Here is an 18,682-nt window from a genome sequence, read left to right on the forward strand (position 1 = left end):
AATTATTTTTAAACATCATTATTTTTACTTAAAATCGCTCGATGTTACTTTTCTTGCATTTTTTTTTTTACCACAACTGCAACATTAAAGAAGAAAAAAAAAAAAAAAAATAGGGGTTGTTTTAAAAAAATGTGTTTAAGCATAATTTCATGTTACATTTCTTTTCTTTAAAAATTCAAAACTGCAACTGCTGCTTCTGCTTCTGCTTCTTCTGGTCGTTTCAAACATCTCGTAAAAAGCAGACTGAGGATAAAGTGTGTGGAGTGCCTCGTGTGCTGATCTGCTGTAATAATAATAATGCCACAGGGTCAAAAAAAAAAAAAAAACTCCAAAAAATAAAAAAATATATATAAACGAGGAGTCCCTTTTTTTTTTTTTTTTGCATGTGCATTCAAAAAGCTGCTTTGATTTGATTTGCTGTACAGTAACGAAACAAGGCTACATAGAAAAAAAGGCATGATGATGGAAAATTGGAGAATAAACCTTTTTTTTTTTGCCTAATTCATGATTTTTTTTTCTTCACAGATAATGAACCTTATGTTTTTTCTCACCTGACGACAAAAAAAAAAAAAAAAACACACTCAAGAATAAAATTATAATAAAAAGGGGGAGTGATATGGTTGTGTTTTTTAAAAAATAACAAAAAAAAAATCTTAATAAATGATAATAATAAATGTGTCCAGTCTTCGGAAAGCAGCAATAACATGAAAAAAAACTCCAAATGGGGAAAATTCATATATCAAAAAAAAAAATCATACTTTTATAAAATAATTTGGCAAAAAAAAAAAGAAAAAAAAAAAGGGAAAAATATGACAATAAATCTCTATGACGTCGATGGCTTGACACTGTGGGCGACACACGCTCATAAAACATCAAATAAATCACATATCTGTAAACAACAACAACCAAAAAAACAAAAAAACAGGAAATAAAGAAAAATAAGTAATTTTTGCATAACTAGATCCACTAGTAAAGTAAATTCAACCCACAGTTACATTATTATAGACATTCATTTCCCTCCCTCCCTCCCTCCCTCCCTCCCTCCCTCCCTCCTTCCCTCCGCTCGTTCTTCCTCTGGACTCGCCGTGACTCGTGACTCAAACTACTACACAATCAAATTTTCTTTTTCTCTCTCTCTCTCTCTCTCTCTTCCTCTCTTTTTGTTTTTTTTTAAAGCCAGGAAGTGGTTAGTCACAACGCTATGTTACAGGCAATTTTCTCTATTTTTTTTTTTTTTTTTTTTAACTTCTTTTCAATCATTGACCTTTATTTTATATATGTGTGTGTTTTTTTTTTGTTCCTCTTACAGTTTAAAAAGGCCATGGTCAAATATTTACAATATAAACAAGTTGTTTTTTTTTGGTTTTTTTTAAATGTCTTGAGGAGTTTTTTTTATTTTTTCCCTGTTCTTGTTCTCAAAAGCAAAAAAAAAAAAAAAAAAAAAAAAAATGGCAACATGGCGAGAGGAGGAGGAGGAGGAGTGGGGGGGGGGGTTGTGATTGATTCGAACATGCCGTTTTTTTATTTTTTTTGCTCCTTTTTTGTTCTCCTCCTTCAGGTGATGAGTGCAGGTGGTAAAAGTGGTGATTGAGTTTCTTTTTCTTCTTCTTCTATTTCCTTTTCAATCTCATTTTTATCGTCTCCTTCTCCGAGCTTTAACTTGGTGATGAATCAAAGACGACATTTTTTCTCCCCCCCTTTTTTTCGGGTTACAGTCTGTCAGTGTGTTACAGTACATGTGGGTTACTGGACGTACAAGGAGGAGGAAGAAGAAGAGGGGGGGGGGGGGGGGGTTATTTTGGGGGGGGGGCAGGGGGGGGTATGTGAGAGTTGTAGAGAGAGAGAGGAGGATACAACAAGGCAGATGATGGAGGAATGAAAAGCTCCTCGGAGGCGGGAGTCCTCAGGAGGCGGGGCTTATTTCTTTATTTCTTTATTGATGATGGCGGGAGGAGGGAGGGAGGAGGGAGGGAGGGAGGAAGCTCAGTTTCGGCTGCCGTCCTCGGCGCTTCGCTCGTGCTGCAGGTTGTAGTAACAGTTCTGACAAACTCTCACCGGAGACGAGATCTTCAGCCTTTTGATCTCTGATTGGAAGCGACTGCACCTAAAAAACACCAGAGGGGGTAAAGTGGAAACGGTGGAAGGGAAACTCGGGTTATTAAAGAATCAACTGTTTAACCCTCGTGTCGTCCTCCCGGGTCAAATTGATCCCGTCTTCTTTCCTCACTTCCTTCCTCACGTCTGTACTTCCTCCATCCCTTTCTTCCCTCCTTCCTCAGTCTCTCCTCTCTTTCTTTCCTCTGGCCTTCGTCCGTCTTTCCTCCCTCCCTCCTTCCCTGCCTCCCTTCCTTCCTTCCTTCCATCTTCCTTCCTCTCTCCTTCACTCTCTCCCTCCCTCCCTCCCTTCCTTCCATCTTCCTTCCTCTCTCCTTCACTCTCTCCCTCCCTCCCTCCCTTCCTTCCTTCCTCCATCCCTCCCTCCTTCCTTCCTTCCTTCCTTCCTGCCTCCTTCCCTCCCTCCCTTCCTTGCTTCCTTCCTTGCTTCCTCCCTTCCCTTCCATCTTCCTTCCTCTCTCCTTCACTCTCTCCCTTCCTTCCTTCCTCCCTCCCTCCCTCCCTCCCTCCCTCCTTCCCTCCCTTCCTTGCTTCCTTCCTCCCTCCCTCCCTTCCTTCCCTCCTTCCTCCCTCCCTCCCTCCCTCCCTTCCTTCCCTCCTTTCCTTCCATCTTCCCTCCTTTCCTTCCATCTTCCTTCCTCTCTCCTTCACTCTCTCCCTCCCTCCCTTCCTTCCTTCCTTCCTTCCTCCATCCCTCCCTCCTTCCTTCCTTCCTTCCTTCCTTCCTTCCTGCCTCCTTCCCTCCCTCCCTTCCTTGCTTCCTTCCTTGCTTCCTCCCTTCCTTCCTCTCTCCTTCACTCTCTCCCTTCCTTCCTTCCTCCCTCCCTCCCTCCCTTCCTTCCCTCCTTTCCTTCCATCTTCCTTCCTCTCTCCTTCACTCTCTCCCTTCCTTCCTCCCTCCCTCCCTCCCTCCCTTGACTCAAGGACAACAGGAGGGTTAACTATTTACATATACTACATATAATATACTATATACAATATCACACAATAACTGAGGGCTGTTACAAGTTCCCAGAAGCAATAATCATCTTAAAATTGCTTATTTTGTCTGAGAAAAAGACAAAAAACTATACATTTTAAATTCAATTTTCAATTTGTAAAACTAAAGACAGAAAAATATGTATATAATAATACACATGATAATCTTAAAATTACTTATTTTGTCTCAGTAAAAGATTAAAAATCCTTAAGTGTTAAATTGATAAACTTAAAAAGACAACATTTGCATATCCTTACATTTGTGAAGCAGAAGCAAACAAATATGAAACAAATATAAACATGTAAACTACTTGGAGATAAATTAAAATAATACAGACTGCACAGAATAAGTAGTAAGTAGTGCTCAGTATGCTACACTATTAAAGATGCAATTATAATACCAGCTGTATAAAAGGTCAGATAAATGACTCATAAGTGTTTTAATAGGCAGACATACACTGTAGGAAACACAATATATTCACTCTGCACATCCTCTCTTCTCTTTCAAGCCCATATTTTAACATTTTTGGACCATTAAAGTCACTAATCAGTATAATCTTCATGATCTGCCACTCTATCAGCATGTAAACTACTAATGGTTACTATGGTTACTGATTTCTTACTTCTGGCAGAAGAGCTGTCCACAGTTCCTGCAGTGGTGGCGTCGCTCGGTGAGGGAGAAGCGAACCGTGCATCCTGAGCAGCTGTCCACCACCTCGTCCTTCACCCAGTGGTCCGCCGCCGACCGGCCCGGCTGGTCGCTCACCGACCAGCTGAAGACTCGGCCGCGTCCGTCACCCACCAGGATCTTACTGTGATCCCTGAGGAAGAGGAGGAGAGTAGAGATGTGAGTGATGAAAGACTTCCTTCCTTCCTTCCTTCCTTCCTTCATCCATCCCCTTTTCTTCCTTCCTTCTTTCCTTCCTCCCTCCCTCCTTACTCCTTTCCTTCCTCCTTCCCTCCCTTCCTTCCTTCCTTCATTCCTCCCTTCCTTCATTCCTCCTTTCCTCCCTTCCTTCATTCCTCCTTCCCTCCCTTCCTTCTCTCCTAAATTCCTTCCTTCCTTCCTCCCTCCCTCCCTTCCTCCCTCCCTCCTTTCCTTCCTCCCTTCCTTCTCTCCTAAATTCCTTCCTTCATTCCTCCTTTCCCTTCCTCCCTGCCTTCTCTCCTAAATTCCTTCCTCTTTTCATCCTTACTCCTTTCTTTCTTTCCTTCCTTCCTTCCTTCCTCCATCCCCTTTTCTTCCTTCCTTCTTTCCTTCCCTCCTTCCTTACTCCTTTCCTTCCTTCCTTCTTTCCTCCCTCCCTCCCTTCCTTTCTCCTTTCCTTCCTCCCTTCCTTCTCTCCTAAATTCCTTCCTCTTTTCATCCTTACTCCTTTCTTTCTTTCCTTCCTTACTTCCTTCCTCTTTTCGTCCTTACTCCTTTCCTTCCTTACTCCTTTCCTCCCTTGACCTGAGGACAACAGGAGGGTTAATTATCTTTCTGATTTTGACTAAACTTGACTGGAAGCTCTTCTCTTTTATTGACCAACACGCTGCGGTTTGCTGCCAGACTCTGAGCTTACTTGGAGATGGCGAGGGAGGTGATCTCGGCCGGGTGAGCATTGTCCTTGCGATCGAACGCGGTGTGCATGGTAAGTTTGCTCCGGAAGACCAGCTGGCGCTCCCATCTGTAGCCTGAAACACACACACACACAAATAAAACACTTAACAAGCAGCATTTTTCCACAAGGTGACAAAACACACCTCAATATGTCAGTGGAAACATGGAGGAACCCCTGCTGAAGCCTTCCTCCTCTTTTGTAGGGTTTTCTTAACTTGCTTAAAGTCCGTGTAAAGTAAGAATAAATATGTGTTCTGAGTTTGACATACCACAGAAAAGTGTGTTGTTAACCACCCTGCCAAATTTGAATGATTAAAAAAAGTCGCCAAATATGAAATTAGGCTTCAAAGTTGTGTAAAAATCAGCCTCTTTCTCTGCTGCCAAACGCTGTGGGCGTGGCCGCCGAGTCCGCTGAAGCCCCGCCCCCTACCAAGTGTCACCTGTCAATCAAAGTCACCACCTCTACCAGAAACATGGACACTACGTCTGAGAGCTTTCTGCTGCTAGCTCAGCTCCTAGCTCGGCAGATAACTCGGAGGCTAACTTGGTGGCTAGCTCAGCGGCTAGCTCAGCTAACTGTAGACTGTAGTAGTTGTAGTGTGCGCTGAATGTATTTATACCTCTACAGCAGCAGGGGTGGGTTTATGCTAATCACCGCCACATTACGCAGTGGTGATTAGCATAAACCCGCTGCATAACCTGCTGCTAAACTAAATCCTGAACACAGAAATCTTGAAACACAGTTTGTGAAGCCTAGCTCCACAATTCAAATCTAAATGGTTGAAATGTTTTTACACCTTTTTTAGAAATACATTTATGACCTATTTACAGGGTGTATACAGGTATAAACAAGTTAAATTTAAGACTTTTTAAGACCTTTTAATACCACTTCTAAATGAAATTTAAGACCAAACGTACGATGGAAATACAGTAATATTTCCAAGTAAACACACTGACAGTACGGTAAAATGACAAATGACGGTTGAGTTTAAGAACATCGGCTAAATGTGTGTCATGCAAAAAGATCACAAAAATGTCATCACTGTCCTAAATTAAATTACTGCGGCTGTAATAAGTGGTGGTGGTGTGACTCCTCATGTATGTTAATGGAGTGGACAAAATATTAGGAACACCTTTCAATATAATGCACCCTAATCTCTCAATAATGAACATAAAGCTGAATTTTCACCTTCTTGTCAAAAAATGTATAAACTTCATAAATGTAGAATTTATAGCAGAGCTGCTGTATTGGATTAAATTAGATTGGAAGCCAGTGAGTCTATTTTATGTAGTTAACTTATTCTCTGAACTATATTTTATAGTAATTACAAGTTATCTAGTATTATACAGTTAAGTAGTTATATTCAGCTTCAGTAGCGTCATGTTTTTTGTTGAATGCCTCACTCTCTCTCTTAAGGTCTGTTGAATGAGAAACCTCTGAGTGACTTAAAATTGATGTTGTGTAACATCAGCTGATAAAACACGCAGCACCGCAGCATAGTGTATAGTAACGTCACAGTTACCTGTCTGAGGATTAACGTTGTTAATGGTGACATCACATGGAGCTGTTTTCATTAGTTTTGCGGGCTCCGCTGTTTTTTTCTGAGCAGGTTCTTCCTCAGATGATGTAGATTTATGTTTTAACCAGCGGTCGGTGTTTGTTCCTTAAACTTAATATCACAGTTAGCTTGTCTGTGTTATGCTAGCGGGAGGTGCAGAGAGCTACAGGTGTGTTCAGGGTCGCAGTCAGACAGTCGGACACAGCGGTTCCGGCCCGCTGCAGACGTCGGTTGAACATTAATACATCGCTGTAAATGTGTGCGGGAATTTCCCGCATTATAAGTGTTGGATTTGCGGGAATCAATTAAATTGTGCGCAATACCCGCAATCCCGCGCTGAAATTCAGGCCCTGAATACACACTGCCAGGCACCAATCGTAACCAAGAGTATTCATTCCTGTCTAGCCATTTGTGATTGCACTTGCATTTCCCCATGTTTAAGTCGAGTGGCTATCAGTGCTGAATTAGGCCCACCTGTAGATGCTTTACCCTACGCCATCAAGAGCTGCGCAATACGAGCTGCGCAGTAGACTACGCTCTGACCTAACCATAGAAAACGTAGCACAACGCAGCACCGGAGAAAAAATATTCGACCTAACAAAACAGATTGCCCGCATTTTCGCGGCGACGAGACTCAAATATTTAAGAACCAAGCAATCTGAATTTAAGACAATTTAATACTTTTTAAGGCCTTATTTTCATGAAAATTGATTTACGACTTTTTAAGACTTTTTAAGGACCCGCGGCCACCCTGTATTTAATGTGTTTAGAAGAAAATGTTTGAATTCACTTTACACTGTCTTTAAAGGCTCAAAACATTGGCAGGATATAAGGTTTTTAGTTGTGGAAACCCACCTGCCCTGAGCTGGTTATACGTCCGTGCCTCCATGATGGAGGGCTGGAGAGGCTGAGGTACGGCAGCCTGGCCTGGGTGAGCCGGATGAGGGTGAGGGACTTTGGTTTGACCCTCGGAGTAGTTGACGAACACGAAGCCGTCCTTCTCATCGATGCTGAGCGTATCTGACCAGCGGTGAGAATCGTCGGAGCCGCTGTCCATCGACCAAGAGGCTCCCGCTCTGGCTGAAGGACCTACGTTTAAATATCAGTGACAAATAATAAGGGTTAGCAAGATGAGCAATTCAAAAATATCTTCTTGTTGGTTTTATATAATTTAAAATGACATTTGCACCATTTTTTTTATCAAAGGTAAGACTGAATGCTCCTGAAAATGTCAAATGGTGTAACCACAAAAGAATGATGAATATTAAATATGTTATCCACCTACAGTGTATTTAAGTGGACTTATACTAATAATTACTTCTTTTTTTTATGTAAATGGAAGTCAATATTTACTTTCATTAACCCTCCTGTTGTCCTCGAGTCAAGGAAGGAAGTTAGGAAGGGAGGAAGAAGGAAGGAAGGAAGGAAGGAAGGAGGGAAGGAAGGAAGGAGGGAAGGAAGGGAGGAGGGAGGGAAGGAGGGAGGGAGGGAGGGAGGGAGGAAAGAAGTAAAGAAGGAAGGGAGGAAGGAAAGGAAGGAAGGGAGGAGGGAGGTAGGGAGGAAAGAAGTACAGAAGGAAGGAAGGAAGGAAGGAGGTAAAGAAGGACAGAAGGAAGGAAGAAAGACATTTCCAAAGTAACTGTCCCAACCCTGGATTTTTATTTACATTAATCAAGTTGCCCAGAAACACCAAATATTCCTCTCATCAGCGTGTAACTAGGCAACGGCTGTAAGGTGATAATGTGTCATATGGTGCGTTTACAGCTTCCACTGCTCTCACACGGCAAAAAGAAAGTCAGTAAATTCAGATTTCCTCACAGCAGAAACATGTGATGTGTAACAGTTGATGAGCGGAGGTGACAGATGTTTACCTCTGGGTCTGTGGACGGCACTTCCTGGCTGGCTGCCTCCACCAGTAGACGGGTTACGTGGTGCTTTGGGTTCTTGGCTTAAACTGGGTTCATCTCCGTCCGACTCGCTGCTGTCGTCATCACCGCCGCCGCCGCCACCGTTGTGAGTCTCGCCACCTTCTGTGAGAGGAAGTAGTTAATACACATGTGCAACCTCCTGATGAAATGTTACAGTCTGATCAGTTTATTCTGTTTTCTGACTCACCGATCTTCTCCTCAACAACGCAGCAGTCAGGCACATCTGGCTCCACCGGCTCTGGAGCAGGGGTTTCTGGGACTTGGAGGAACTCCATTCTCCAGAACTACAAGAAAGGTTCATTACAACTAATTAACTGTAGTCACATACAAATATGAAAACATAAAAAAACTGTAAGAAACACTTCAGAAACAACCTCTCCTCTCTCTGTGCTCTCTATCCCAATTAATTATTATAAAGTGATTGTATCTTAAAAATAAGACAAAATATGACGAGAGTCACGTCAGTTACCCTGACGACGCCGTCCGAGTGTCCCGTGACGATAACGTTCTGCGTGTCCCACTCGTTCATCTCCGACACGCAGCAGCACAGGATCTGCTGGCTGCGGCCCGTGAAGGTGTTGGCGCTGGCGATCGGGCTGCCGTTGATGCTCCACACGTGGATGTAGGTCCCTGCACAGGACACGATATCCCCCTGTACACACACACACACACACACACACACACACACACACACACACACACACACACACACACACACACACACAGACACACACACAGACATACACAGACACACACACACACACAGACACAAACAGACACAGACACACACACACAGACACACACAGACACACACACACACACACACACACAGACACACACACACAAACAGACACAGACACACACACACACACACAGACACACAGACACACACACACACACAGACACACACACACACACAGACACACACACACACACACACACACACACACATTACATTATACACAGTGTTTATTTCCATCTAGACATGACAAAAGAGGAAATTTAAGCTCCAACTTACCGTCAGTTCATTGATACACAGAGCAGAGACGGGCGCTCGGTGTCCTCTGAGCTGCGTGACGAAGGAAAGCTTGTTGAGGTCCCAGATGATGCAGGTTCGATCCCGTGAGCCGCTGACGACGATGTGGTACGCCGACGACGCTGTGAGACACGTTACAGCGTCTGTGTGGCCCAATAATGCCTAAAACACAACACAGGTACAGAAATGATGAATGATGAATTAGATTAGATTGACAATTTAATACATTTGACTTTTAACACAATGTTAGGGTTAACTAAAAAACAGATATCTTATTTTGAAGTCCAATTTCTGCTATTTTTTACTATTTTTAGATTTTTTTTATTAGGATTCATGAAGAAAACTACTTTTATTCATATTTTTATTTTCCATTTTATATTACATTAATGTCTATTTTTTTTTTCTTTTTATCTTTTTTAACATTACTCCATGCTCCTTTTAGGTCCCTTTTATTGTGAAGGACTTGATATATTTAATTTATTGTTTATTGTAAAGCACTATGAGCTGCGTTTCTTGTATGAAAGGTGCCTGAACAATACAGTTATTATTATTATTAACCATTTGAAGACTTTATCAGGTTCCCACAAACATTTTCCTTTTGACTTTAAACACAATGATAGGTTCAACTAAAAAACAGATATCTTATTTTGAAGGCCTCTTTGTTAAAGCTGCTTCAGGATCTTATATCACATCTTTAGGAAACAGTTTGACTTTAAACTAAATTATAGGGTTAAATAATAAAAACAGGTATCTTATTTTGAAGGTCTCTTTGTTAAAACTGCTTCAGGATCTTATATCACATCTTTAGGAAACAATTTGACTTTAAACAAAATTATAGGGTTTAGTAATAAAAACAAGTATCTTATTTTGAAGGTCTCTATGTTAAAGCTGCTTCAGGATCTTATATCACATCTTTAGGAAACAGTTCCTGTGTGTTTACCTGTTTGAGGGTGAGCGACTTGGCTCTCTCTTTGGAGGGTCCTGTCTCCCACACACAGATGGCCGTGCTGGTGCCACCGGTGATGACCAGCTTCAGGTTGGGACAGATGGCACACAGGATCTGACCCCATTCGGACAGACATTCATACACCACCAATGCCTGAAAACAGGAGGAGAAGATTAGAGATTGATTCGGACAAAACTGGAGTGTTTGAGCTCAGTCTCTAATCTGTACTACTGGCAAATGTACAAGTTTAACTTCTGTTTTATTTTGGGGGTTTTTACATGTGAGAGCTGTAAAAACTTCCTATACACATTTATTTTAACCAGACTTTTCGTAATGTGACCCCGAATATACAAAAATGGAAATAAAATGCATCTTTTAAAAAACATGTCTGCAGCTGATACACATTTTTTTATATGCAAATGTACAAACTTGACCTAAAATTCAAAAATCAGCATTAAAACATTTTTATATTCATGATATTCTACATCAGGGGTGTCAAACATGCGGCCCGTGGGCCAGAACCGGCCCGCCGAGGGATCCAATTCGGCCCACTTTCCTTCCTTCCTTCTGTCCTTCCTAGCGTTCCTTTTATCCTTTCTTTGTTCCTTCCTTCCTTCTGTCCTTCCTAACTTTCTTCCTTCTGTCCTTCCTTCCTTCCTTCCTTTCTTCAATCTTTCCTTCCTTCCATCTGTCCTTCCTAGCTTCCTTTTATCTTTCCTTTGTTCCTTCATTCCTTTCTTCCTTCTTTCCTTCTGTCCTTCCTTCCTCCCTCCCTTCCTTCTGTCCTCCCTCCTGTCCTTCCTTCCTTCCTTCCTTCCTTCATTCCTCCCTTCCTCCCCCTCCTTTCTCCCTTCCTTCCTTTCTCCCTCCTTTCCTTCCTTCCTTCCTTCCTCCCTCCTACCTTCCTTCCTCCCTCCCTTCCTTCTTCCTTCCTCCATCCCCCCTCCTTCCTTCCTCCCTTCCTTCCCCCCTACCTTCCTTCCTTCCTTCCCCCCTACCTTCCTTCCTTCCTTCCTTCCTTCCTTCCTCCCTTCCTTCCCCCCTCCTTTCCTTCCTTCTTCCTCCCTTCCTTCCTTCCTCCCTCCTTTCCTTCCTTCTTCCTCCCTTCCTTCCTTGACTCGAGGACAACAGGAGGGTTAAAGGTTAAGCAGCAATTATCTATCAATAAAGACTCAAGGCTGCACACTTCTGCACAAACTGATGCTTCAAGTATAAAAAGTGTATTTTTATGGAAGCACCAGCAGGGGGAAACATTGCCTTTAATATTAACTTAACTTTGACTCCCTCAGCTTGAAGGTGAAATAATAAGCTGGAGACCTGCAGTGCTCCGTGTTTCAATTAAGGAGTGGCGTTAAAAAAAAAAAAAAAAAGGAGCAAAATCCGAACATGACGGGGGACAGAAAACTGCTGATTACTAATTCTCAATGAGCGACTCAGCAAAATTATTTAAATAAAAATAAATAAAAAAATACAGTGTGAGGAATGTGGCAGCCAGACTATCGCTGACCTTATCAGATTCATAATTAGCCAGACGGCAGCTGAGGTCGGCGTAGCCCCAGGCGAAGGTCTTGCTCCAGGTCGGGGGAACCAGGACTTTGTTTTGCTCCACAGCGAGGATGCCCTTGTCGGTGCAAACGATCTGTCCCACCGGCTCCTTCAGCTCTGCAACGAGGGTAAAATAAAACAAGAGAAAGAGAGATTTATGCATCGTGTAAGGAATGGTGCTGTTGCAGGTTTTTAAGAGCACTAACTCTGTCAGGGGTTAGATTGAGTTTAAAGCCTCGTGGGACAAATGTTTCAGAGAGTGAAATGAATTCAGGATATTTTATGGACCCATCAACGGCATTGAAGAGGTTTCAGAGTCTGTGTGTGAATACAAACACGTCAACGGTTGAGAAAAGTGATATTAGTACTGAGAGAATAAGGATGGTTTTTATGTGTCCATGAGGTTTAGTTTAAATTTAAAGGGTTAAAATGTGAAAATAAACATATGAATAATTTCCACACATCCTTTTTTTGTGGACCCAGCATCAAATTTCTGCTTTTAATCCATTTTGAGAGAATATATTAGAGGATTATGGTAAAAGTGTCTAAGTGGTGTAACCATAAAAACAGTAAATAGTCAATAAAACAGCATATCAACTAGTTTGGCATGATCTTACATTATAACTTTTATATTAAATAAAGCTAATGGAATACTATTGTTCTAAATATTACATTTAATCTGGGTAACCATGGAGATCAGGAAACATTTACATTATTAGTATAAGTCCACTTAAACACACTGTAGGGGGATAAAATATTTAATATTTATCATTCTTTTGTGGTTACACCATTTGACATTTTCAGGAGCATTCAGTCTTACTTTTGGTTAAAAAATGGTGCAAATGTCATTTTAAAAATTGAAAATGTACATTTTAACAAACCTGATGCTGCTTTTAAGACTATTTTTTAAGATATTTTTGAATTTCTCATCATGCCAACCCTTATTTGTCACTGACCCATATGTCATTGTGCGTGTGTGTGTGTGTGTGTGTGTAAATGTACCTTTAACGGGTGCAAGAGAAGGTCTCAGATTGTCCAGGTGATGGAAGAAGATCTTGTCGCTGTTGGAGCTCGGAGGAATACTCGTGACGTCGCCGTTAGCTTTACTGCGAACGCGTTTGGGAGGGTGGGGCTTCTTAAACAGCTGAAACACACAAACACACATCAACAGTTAGTGAGTAAATGATAATAAGAGTGTCCTGTAACCAAGCACCTTTTGGACATCTTGTCTGTTATATACACTTTAGTAGGTCTGAAAGAAGTTTATAGGGGTGGGCAGCAATTTTTCCTGGTTTTCTCCTGTTTTTGGTTATATTAGGAAGTTAGGTTAGTGATTAGTTATTTCTTTTGAGCAGATAAGTGCAGGAGGGTTTTAGTTTTAGCTCTTTTGTTTGTTATTTTGCTGCACCCTGATGTCAAAATACCTAAATAAAATCCTTAATAAGGGTTGTAAAAATCCTTGTTGCTGGTGATACTTAGTAGCTGGGAAGAGGTGAGCAGCTATGATGCAAAGTTCCCCCCCTCATGTTTCACATTGTTTAAATTGTTGAGCATGCAAATCTTAGCATGTTAGCCTTGGTTTACATGCTAATATGTGGCTAAAAACAGTGATAATTTATGCTTAAATAGTAGAAGTAGTGGAATTAGGAGTAACAGTAGCTGTAGTCTAAATTGTAAATGTGATACTAATAGTAGAAGTTGCAGTAATAAAGGTTTAAGTAGCAGTTTTGTGATATTAGCATTAGCAGCAGCTGCTAAAATTAGCATTAGCAGCAGCTGTGATATTAGTATTAGCAGCAGCTTCACTACCACCAGTATCAATAGAAAAGAGTATTATCAGTGATAGTAGTAGCAGTATTAGATAGGTAGTAGTAGTATTAGTAGTATTATCAGTAGTAGTATTATCATTAGTAGTATTAGCAGTATTACAGTACTAATGGCTCCATGTATTCAGACTTTAGCGAGTGTTTTACCTGTTTGGGAATCTGTCCGAAGTTGTTGATGAAGCCGATGGTTGCCGTCTCCTTGAGCGGGTCATTGATGTTGTAGATGTCGACCTGACCCTCGTAGAACAGATGGTGGAAGACGTTGACCGCCTCCACGGCCGGCGGACCCTGCTGCTTGTAGCCGAAAATCAAGTCAATCCATTCGTGGAGGTGAGCTGACACGTAGTCGCACTCCAGCGCCTGGAGCAAGGGCAAGGAAGACAGAACATGTATTTAACCCTTAATTGGTTTCACTTCGTCCCTTAATTGCTACGTGTGTTAATTGTGTACCTCTCTGTGGACTCTAATGAACTCTCGAGGGTCGCCTTTGGCCCAAGGAGGCAGGATCACATCACCCAGCTTCGTGCCGTTCTGCTTGGCACCTGTTAAACCGAAACAACAAAAAGGGGGGCGAACAAAGCATAAATATTCATACTCTAATTCATCTCTGTCAGCTTTGAGTGTTTGCAACAACGCTTTCCTCTGAATAATACTGACCCAGGTCGAAGTTGTTGGCGTTGAGCAGGAATTCGGGAAGGTAGAAGAACTCGGGGATGAGCTCTTTGACATCTGCCATGTTGTGCTTGGAGGCGGAGAGCCAGGCTTCACGCACGCTGTGGAACATCCTGTCGGCCAGGTCGAAATGTCCTCCCTGGAAATGGAAACGGGAAAAAGCACAGTATGAAAGACAAGACAAGCAAGAGAGCAGGTTGTACTCTTTTTTTGTTGTAAATGCTACGAAAAATGGAAGAAAATGGAAAAGGTTTCAGTCTCAGGCATATCACAAGGTCTTGGACTTGGAAGATCGCTGACTAATAGATGACCACCTGATTTAATACAAATAGTGAGCATCACCTGTCAGACTATAGAATATGAGAATTAAATGATATATTCTACTAAGGTACAGTAATCTCACATCCCCGATATACTTTGCAGCAGTATTATTAGTCACAATGTAAATACAGTTAACAGCTGGAAAAAGGTAGTCAATGTAAAGAATGCATTGTTCACTCTCTGTTTTTTTTTAATGGGAGTAATAAGCTGGCTCCAGCAGCAAATCCACACACAACTACTAGAATGCATTGAACTGCATTTAAATGAATAAAGTCTGAAAGAAAATAACCAATATGATTAATAATAAACACATGCAACATACTCAATAAACATGTCTGAAAAGCAGAAGGAAGAATCAACATGCTTGACTCGTCCTATCCCTATTCTATACTAATAATCAATTTAAACATTCACATAGTCCAAGTGTCCATCATACACAACTCAACCTCTATGTTCATCCTTGTCATCTATAATCAAACCAGGCGGGGAGTTCTGGTCCTCTGAAATGAGGCCAACGCGGAAGTAACTCATCACAAGAAACAACTAATCTGTGATATATGTTAATACCCAGCTGTATAATACACTACTTAAACTAGAGAGGGTATTTATTTATGTAAATGATATAAAAAAGAAAAAGAAACACAATATAAACTCCCAATAACTTCTATATATCAGACTATAGAATATGAGAATTACTGTAGAAAGAATAGAAAATGACCAAAATGATAAAATCCAACAGATAAACAGAACAATTAAGGACATGATGTAACTTGATCTTGAATAAATAATAATACTATATCTAATCAGTGGTCAAAAATACAACATGCAGGCCACTGTTGCCAAGAAAAATACCCTTTATCACAAGAAACAACTCATCTGTGATATATGTTAATACCCTGCTGTAGAATACATTACTTAAACTAGATTGAAAAAGACTCTACTCTACTCTACTTTACTCTGCTATAGGGGACCACAGTTCATCATTTCCACTCCAGTTTAATCTGGCCTGAAACCAGTAAAACATAACTTTAAATTAATTTAAATGAACACAAGTGTCAAAAATATTAGCATCAGTAAATATAATCACTTTAAAACAACAGTTTAAAATAGATTTCTGATAGTTTTCTTCTTAAAGCTTCTTAAATCTTAATGTCACTACAGGAAGTAGTTAAGATTAGGGAATATTGTAGTTATGCCAAATTAATTATGTTTAAACTATGGTTAACCTCCACACACTGAAACACCATCACTGAATGAAAGATGTTTTGCTACAGAAAAAGAAACACAAGATAAAATCCCAATAACTTCTATTTTTTACTTTATCTCTATAAAATAAAAATCTGGACCTATTTTCTGCTGCACCTGGTCTTAATATTTTCCACAAGATGTAAAACTACTATTTCCTTGTTAAAAACTTATTAAACTGCATTTTATAGCAGAAGAACTTTTTTTATGTGAGCTGTCTGGATTATCTGACGTATCAGTATCCGAGAGTTCACGACCAGTTAGGAAATGTAGAAGTTATCAAACCTGAAGTCTGAGGAAAATCTGTGTGAATGGCTCCATCCGAACCAGATAAGAAGCTACGATCATGGCCGAGGAGTAGTGAGTGCCGTAGTGATACGCTGGTGTTTCACCTGGCGGGACAGAAAACAGCACATTCATTAAAAAATACATGAAGACATAAAGGAAGGAAGGATGGAAGGAAGGAAGGAAGGAAGGAAGGAAAGAGGAAGGAATTTCGGTGAGAAGGAAAGGAGGAAGGAAAGGAGGAAGCAAGGAAGGCAGGAAGGAAGGAGGGAGGAAAGGAAGGAAGAAAGGAAGGAAAGGAGTAAGGAGGAAAAGAGGAAGGAAGGAAGTAAGGAATTTAGAAGAGAAGGAAGGGAGGAAGGAAAGGAGTAAGGAGGAAAAGAGGAAGGAAGGAAGGGAGAAGGAAGGGAGAAAGGAAAGGAGGAGGGGGAGGGAGGTAAAGAGAAAGGAAGTAAGGAGTGAAGGAAGGGAGGAAGGAAAGGAGTGAAGGAAGGGAGGAAGGAAAGGAGGAAGGAGAAAAAGAGGAAGGAAGTAAGGAGAGAAGGAAGGGAGAAAGGAAAGGAGGAGGGAGAGGGAGGAAAAGAGGAAGGAAGTAAGGAGTGAAGAAAGAGAGGAACGACGGAAGGCAGGAAGGAGGGAGGAAAGGAGGAAGGAAGGGAGGAAGGAAGTAAGGAAGGAAAGGGTTCTTACCATTGGGGTCCTCCCAGTCCTTGTACCTCTTCTTGTACTGGGTTAGTCTGTCGTCAGTCTGAGCTCCCATCGGCTTGGCGAGGTTACGAAACGTCTTGGGGTTGTTTAGATCCAGCTCCTGGTTAACAAAACCCATCACAAACGTTACCATAGCAACAATTAATGAGGATACAGTCGTGATGAACGCTGTTAATGTCGTCCGAAAGTTCACCTCTGAGTCGAAGTCGGCCAGGATCCAGGGAAAGACGGGGTACTGCATCAAGTCGTTGTAGGAGCGACCGGCAAGAGTGTTGAGATGCATCAGATACTGGAAGTTACTGATTTCTCCTCTCTGGAAAAACACACACACACACACACACACACACACACACACACACACACACACACACACAGAGACACAGACACACACACACACACACACACAGAGACACACACACACACACACACACACACACACACACACACACACACACACACACACACACACACACAGAGACACAGACACACACATTAGTGAAGTTTGGATTTAGAGAATATTAACCCTCCTGTTGTTCTCAGGTCAAGGCAGGACAGAAGGAAGGAAAGGAGGAAGGAAGGAAGGAAAGAAAGAAGAAGGAAGCCAGGAAGGAAGGAAGGAAAGAAGGAAAGGAGGAAGGAAGGAAAGAGGAAGGAAATTAGGAGATAAGGAAGGAGGGAAAGAAGGAAAGGAGTAAGGAGGAAAAGAGGAAGGAATTTAGAAGAGAAGGAAGGGAGAAAGAAAAGGAGGAAGGAAGGAAGGAAGGAAAGGAGTAAAGAGAAAAAGAGGAAGGAAGTAAGAAGAGAAGGAAGGGAGGAAGGGAAGGAGGAAGGAAGGAAGGAAGGAAGGCAGGAAGGGAGGGAGGAAGGGAGTCCAGGTTCTTACCTCCCATCTCTGAGTGACGGACTTCTCACCAACCAGCGTACTGAGGAGTCCAGATCTGACGGAGACAATGTTTAGTTAGTTTAATGATGTGGTGAAATACTAAATTAACTTTTTCCTCTCTTTTCTTTTCTTTTCTTTTCTCAGTAATTAACCTGATTAATTACTACGAAGGCCTGAAAACATTATTTAGTATAATGCATGTGACCTATAGATTAAAAACAAGTTACTGGATGTTAATAAGTATCAACACATTTAATAAATCATCTCATAACCTCTAAAAAAGGTCGTTAAGTTCCCTGAGAGCCGGTGGACGACAGTGTGAAACCAGGGGGGGGGGTCTTACCCTTGTTCCACGCTGGTGTTGGGTCTCTGGCCTGAGACGGACTCTGAGCTGTCGGCCAGCGATGGCACCACAGCTAAAAACCTGCAGGAATAAATAAGGATCATATTTAAAATGACTTTTATTAAACTCACAGTACAAACACCAATAAATCCTGATAAAGATTACAATGCTGGTATTACAGTGGTTGATTCAAGAAGCATATTGCATTAACTTATAATATGTGTTTCTGAATTAACGCGATATTTCAAAATCCTGCAAGAAGCTCACATCTGCATGTAACGTTAACCTATCGTTGCTGTTGTCACACCAGTAAAAGAAAAAAAAGCATCAGAGCTGAAGATCTAAATACGTTATAATGTGAAACTAATCGCATTATAAATTAAAATAGAAAAAAATACTCAGAGAAACAGACAAAAATAGTCAGAAAAAAGGAAAGAATTAGTCCAAGAAACAGAAAAAAATTGCTCAGAAGAAGAAAAAAAAATAGTCTAAAAAACAGAAATAATTACTCAGAAAAAATAGAAATAAATAATCCATAAAACAGAAAAAAATATTGAGGAAAAAAAGAAAAAATTAATCCATAAAAACAGAAAGAATTACTCAAAAAAATGAAAAAATAGTCCAAAAAATAAAGAAAAAGACTCAAAAACACAGAAAAAATGACTCAAAAAATAAAAATACTAAAAACT

The 18,682-nt window shown here is 41.1% G+C and overlaps 1 protein-coding gene across 1 annotated transcript in view; it reads right to left on the reverse strand.

Annotated features, from left to right (window-relative positions):
• Positions 1-1,983: 1,983 nt before the first annotated feature.
• wdfy3 (WD repeat and FYVE domain containing 3) overlaps positions 1,984-18,682 on the reverse strand; it is a 136,428-nt gene continuing 119,729 nt past the window's right edge. Inside the window, 19 exon segments of the mRNA XM_053324968.1 lie at positions 1,984-2,104; positions 3,717-3,914; positions 4,659-4,770; positions 7,111-7,344; positions 8,127-8,285; positions 8,371-8,467; positions 8,653-8,835; positions 9,202-9,381; positions 10,160-10,318; positions 11,673-11,827; positions 12,713-12,854; positions 13,684-13,896; positions 13,987-14,078; positions 14,194-14,347; positions 16,060-16,166; positions 16,750-16,867; positions 16,961-17,080; positions 17,651-17,705; positions 17,994-18,074. Of these exon segments, the coding sequence (XP_053180943.1) occupies positions 1,984-2,104; positions 3,717-3,914; positions 4,659-4,770; positions 7,111-7,344; positions 8,127-8,285; positions 8,371-8,467; positions 8,653-8,835; positions 9,202-9,381; positions 10,160-10,318; positions 11,673-11,827; positions 12,713-12,854; positions 13,684-13,896; positions 13,987-14,078; positions 14,194-14,347; positions 16,060-16,166; positions 16,750-16,867; positions 16,961-17,080; positions 17,651-17,705; positions 17,994-18,074 (2,680 nt within the window).

The sequence above is a fragment of the Scomber japonicus genome, chromosome 9 (assembly GCF_027409825.1).
Source record: "Scomber japonicus isolate fScoJap1 chromosome 9, fScoJap1.pri, whole genome shotgun sequence".
NCBI classification, from domain to species: domain Eukaryota; kingdom Metazoa; phylum Chordata; class Actinopteri; order Scombriformes; family Scombridae; genus Scomber; species Scomber japonicus.